The following is a 5,035-nucleotide window of genomic DNA, read 5'->3' as shown; positions in this document are numbered from 1 at the left end:
TTATTTGTGATCCATGTGTTAATAAGAATATTTTAAAAGTAAAGAATCTTTTATTCCCCTTTAAGTGTTCCATGTGTTTATAAAAAAAATTAATTTTGTCATCCTTAATCGGTTGGAGTTAAAATTTGAATCCTTGCATTCAATTGAACTTAGAGTTTTTCCACTCTACCTCTTATACATATAAAACAATAAAATTAAAAGATTGTTTAATTATAATAAAAAAATATTAATATAATATTTTTTATAAAAAATTCAAATTCATAATATATAATTAAGATAAAATAATTTTTTTTTATCATTTTAAAATTATTTTTCTTACATATAACAAAACTATTATGGTTCCTTTTGATTCTCACAGCGGGTCTTAACTATTTCAGAGAATTAATTAAAATTTTAAAAATTGAGTATTTAATAAAAAAATGTGATTTTAATAAATGAAAATATTATATTTTTATTTTTTGAAGTATAAAAATTTCAAACTATTATATTTAAATTATAAATAATATAATCAAAACGGTAAAAATGCAAAAATTTAGGGATATTAATATACATTTTAAAATAAACTGATGGGATCGGTGAAGGTTGAACTGAAGTTGAAAACTGAAGTGGCAGTGGCAACAGCGTGACGCAGTTGAATTTTGGTCCGTAAATGGTTCTATGATATTAACTTTCATCAAACCTCACTCAAACAAAACTTCACTAAAACCAGTAATCAAATTTTGCAAATTCATCTTCTTTCTCACTCTTCAATTTTCAACTTTGTTTCTTTCTTCAGTACAAATTCACTCACTCTTCGTTGTTCCCTCATTGTTCTAACCTGTCTCTGTTGCTTCTTAGAACAAGAAGAATCAACATCCCTTTCCTTCTAGCTAATTCCTTTGAATCCCCATTGCTAAGAAATCTATAACAACCACTTTCCTTTGTGACGTCTTAACCTTCTTCTGTTGACCAAATTTGACTTCTTTATAATACTTATTTTACTTGTTTATTGTTGCACCACCTTCATCTTCTCATTAAAAATGGGTATTTTGAAATGGGTATTTTTAGGGTTTCTATATGCTGCTTTTATCTTTACAATTGATGCTGTGGAGCTTCATAGGAATCAGCCTACTGAAAGAATTTCAGGTGCTTTTTGTTTTTCAGTTTCTTCTTTGTTTTGTTTGTCATGTTATATAGTTTTGTTGATTAGGCTTGTTTTGTTTGAGTTAGGGTATTGACTCTTTTTGATTGTGATCAATTACAGTGTTGTGCCCTTCTTGTTAATTATGAATGTGATTTTGATTAAGATCTGCTTTGGATTGATGTTGATTAGGATGCTTGTTTGTTGCACTAGTTGTTGACCATTTATAGGGTGAGATATTATAATTTCAGACACAAAGCATTGGTTCTTACTATTTTTTATTGAGCATAGAGAGTTTTTATGAAGATCCAATTTTTCATGTGGCAATGCTGCTAGTTTGATAGTATGTATGACTTACATGAAATGGTTCCGTTCTTCAGAAATAATAAGTACATTCAAGAAGATATATTGGTAATCTTATCATTCTTATGTTTATAGACTCTGTAATTCTATAGATTGGTAATCTTATGTCGGGATTTATGCTGAATCCTGGGGCTTTCTAGATGGCTTGAGTTTCAATATTTAGAATGGAATCAAAATAAAAGCATTTTCACTGCTTCCCTCACTTTCCCCAAGAGTTGATAAAAAAGGTTTCTTATGAACAAGCATTTGATATAAATTGAAATTCAAAACTGACACCCTGCAATTTGCAGAGTAGCTTGCTGTTGTAAAACCCAACGTCTATTTTTGCCTTTTAACCTTATAAAACCCGCAAGGGGGAAAATGTTTGCCAAAATTTAAACCATGCTCCCTAATAGTATCTATAATGTTCGGAAGACAACAATATCAGCTCACCAGAGTGGTATTTAGGGCACAGGAATGTAGCATCAGCTTATATTTCAATAAACTGGGGAAATGTCTGGTTTAGGGGTAGGGTAAAAGAGGAGAACTTATATTACTTGAGCATATATACAACAAAAGCACATCCCTGGTTGCTTGGAGTTGTGAGTTTTCTATAAGCTGATCTTGTGTACTGTTTCTCATTGACTTCATTTAATCAATTCTATTTCTAAAGATAATAAGGAGTCAAATACACTACTTTAAATTCTCGGTGTGTAATTATTGTTAAATCAGTATATCTTTCATTTTACTGAGGATGAGACTACTAAGCATGTCGTGGTTCCAATTGTAGGTAGCGCTGGCGATGTATTGGAAGATGATCCAGTCGGAAGGTTGAAGGTTTTTGTTTATGAACTTCCAAGTAAATATAATAAGAAAATTCTGCAAAAGGACCCAAGATGCCTCACCCATATGTTTGCTGCTGAGATCTTTATGCACCGTTTTCTCTTATCTAGCGCTGTCCGAACCCTTAATCCCGAGGATGCTGATTGGTTTTATACTCCTGTCTACACAACCTGTGACTTGACACCAAATGGCCTCCCTTTACCCTTTAAATCACCACGAATGATGAGGAGTGCCATACAGCTTATTTCTTCAAACTGGCCTTATTGGAACCGAACAGAGGGGGCAGATCATTTCTTTGTGGTTCCTCACGACTTTGGGGCATGTTTTCATTACCAAGTACGAGATCTAGTATATAACTTCAAAATTTATTAATTATATCACTATAGTTCTACTTAGATATTTAAACCAATTGTATGCTGTCATGAGAAGTACCTCTGATTCAATTATCAATGCTGCACATGTAAGATGCACTTTTATTTTACGATTTTGTTCCAGGAAGAGAAGGCAATTGAAAGAGGGATTCTTCCACTGCTACGGCGTGCAACTTTGGTTCAAACATTTGGACAGAGAAATCATGTGTGCTTGAAAGAGGGCTCAATTACCATTCCTCCATATGCTCCACCACAGAAAATGCATTCCCACCTAATTCCTGATAAGACTCCCAGGTCCATTTTTGTATACTTCAGAGGACTGTTTTATGATGTTGGAAATGACCCTGAAGGTGGATACTATGCAAGGTACGTCTTATTATAAAATCAAACTTCAATTCAAATGAGGTTTGAGTATGCATAATTTAGTTTATCATCATACTATGTATGCAATGCATAAGAAAGCTGCTTGCGTCCTTCTACTCTAAAAAAGCAGTGGAGAATGATTTTGATTTATGCGTATATATAGTCGTATTTAGTGTCATTATTGAAATTGGTAAAACATATTGAGATTAATTGTTTCAATATTCACGATCTAAAATTGGTTTGTTCTAAAGTTCTATTTGGAAATCAAGTACGTATGCATGAATTTTGGTGCATGCATAGGTGTTTTTATAACAAAACAAACTTGGATCCACAAATAAACCTGACTGGTCAAAATGGTTGTGATTTTCAATCTCAGAGGTGCAAGAGCAGCAGTATGGGAGAACTTTAAGGACAATCCACTATTTGACATTTCCACCGAGCATCCAACCACATATTACGAGGACATGCAACGAGCCGTGTTTTGTCTATGCCCGCTTGGATGGGCCCCTTGGAGCCCAAGATTGGTTGAAGCTGTGGTATTTGGTTGCATCCCGGTTATTATTGCAGATGATATTGTTCTGCCGTTTGCCGATGCAATACCGTGGGAAGAAATCGGGGTGTTTGTTGATGAGCAGGATGTTCCTAAGTTGGATACCATACTCACATCAATCCCACCGGAAGTTATATTAAGGAAACAAAGATTGCTTGCCAACCCTTCTATGAAGCAAGCAATGCTATTCCCTCATCCTGCTCAATCCGGCGACGCTTTCCATCAAGTTTTAAATGGACTTGCGCGTAAGCTGCCGCATGACAGAAGTATATTCTTGAAAACAGGAGAGAAGAGCTTGAATTGGACTGCCGGCCCTGTTGGTGACCTTAAACCTTGGTAACTGAGGTGATTAGGATTCTTTATATGTCTTGGTCAACCCTCTCCCTAAGTGTTCATAAATAAGGCTTGGTAACTGAAGTGTCTATTTTTCTGTTGACATTGTAAATTTTGATATTTTGGCAGACAATTCCTTAGATACTATAATCTAATTTGCAACATGATTGCTCTCATAGCATACCAAATCGTTCCCTGTTTTAGTAGGAGTACTTGTTCAAAATCATAATGGCAGCAATGCATGTTCATTATTAATTGTAAACAAATTTAATGATTTTTTTTTGAAGAAATATTTGATGATATAAGTAATAGTATCACAATATGAAACTAGGAGATGATACTAAGAGTGTATCTTGTGTTTGGAAGGCTAATACTAGGTGTGTAGGTGCTGAAATCAGGTTTCAAGAATAAAATTGGCAAAACTATTTATAACCTAAATTAATGTTCGCTTGAGAGTACAATTTCTTAGTTTTTTTGTTTGTCGTTCTATTTGATTAAAAAACAATAGGAAACTAGGAAATGATAGAAAAAAAGAAAAACTCAATTGTGAATGTAGATAAAACAAAAGGATAGCAATGGATACCCTCTCTCCGTAGATGGAAACTTCTTTTACTTTGATAATCAACAAAAATTGTTTATTTTGTCTTGTTATATCATTTAAATAGAGTAAAGTTAAATTTAGCAGAATAAATCAATATTCAATAATATAATTGAATGACACTGTAAAATAATTTTATGTTGTTAATCGATGTCCCTTTTTCTCAAACACAAAATATCACGTAGCATTTTGCAGTTTGTTTTCAATTTTTTTGTTAGAAAAAAAATTGTTTGATATTTACTTTTTTTGAAGAGCGGAATTTCAAGTGAATGATCAATAATATATTAATCTATTGAATAATAATTTGATAAAATTATAATTTTTATTAAAGATAATATATGACATCAAATCTATCAATTCACAATAGCAAACTATTTATAAAAAAAGAAAAGGAAAAATCACATATATTTCAAATCACCATTAAAATAATCATCTTTTTCACTTAATTAAATTTAAATATTTTAGATTGTGGATTTCAAAAAAATTGTATTTTTTTTATTTTTTATTTCTATGGA

General features: G+C 32.3%; 1 protein-coding gene across 1 annotated transcript; it reads left to right on the top strand.

Moving 5' to 3' along the window:
• The first annotated feature begins 584 nt into the window (after positions 1-584).
• LOC101488536 (probable beta-1,4-xylosyltransferase IRX10L) lies at positions 585-4,110 on the top strand. Its single transcript, XM_004503787.4, has 4 exons — positions 585-1,125; positions 2,253-2,641; positions 2,801-3,042; positions 3,416-4,110. Exons 1-4 carry the CDS (start codon positions 1,020-1,022, stop codon positions 3,927-3,929), a joined length of 1,251 nt encoding a protein of 416 aa, XP_004503844.1. The 5' UTR covers positions 585-1,019; the 3' UTR covers positions 3,930-4,110.
• The last annotated feature ends 925 nt before the right edge of the window (positions 4,111-5,035 follow it).

Source organism: Cicer arietinum, chromosome 6 (assembly GCF_000331145.2).
Source record: "Cicer arietinum cultivar CDC Frontier isolate Library 1 chromosome 6, Cicar.CDCFrontier_v2.0, whole genome shotgun sequence".
NCBI classification, from domain to species: Eukaryota; Viridiplantae; Streptophyta; class Magnoliopsida; order Fabales; family Fabaceae; genus Cicer; species Cicer arietinum.
Note: the sequence above shows the minus strand (reverse complement) of the source record. Positions and strands in the feature narration are given on the sequence as shown.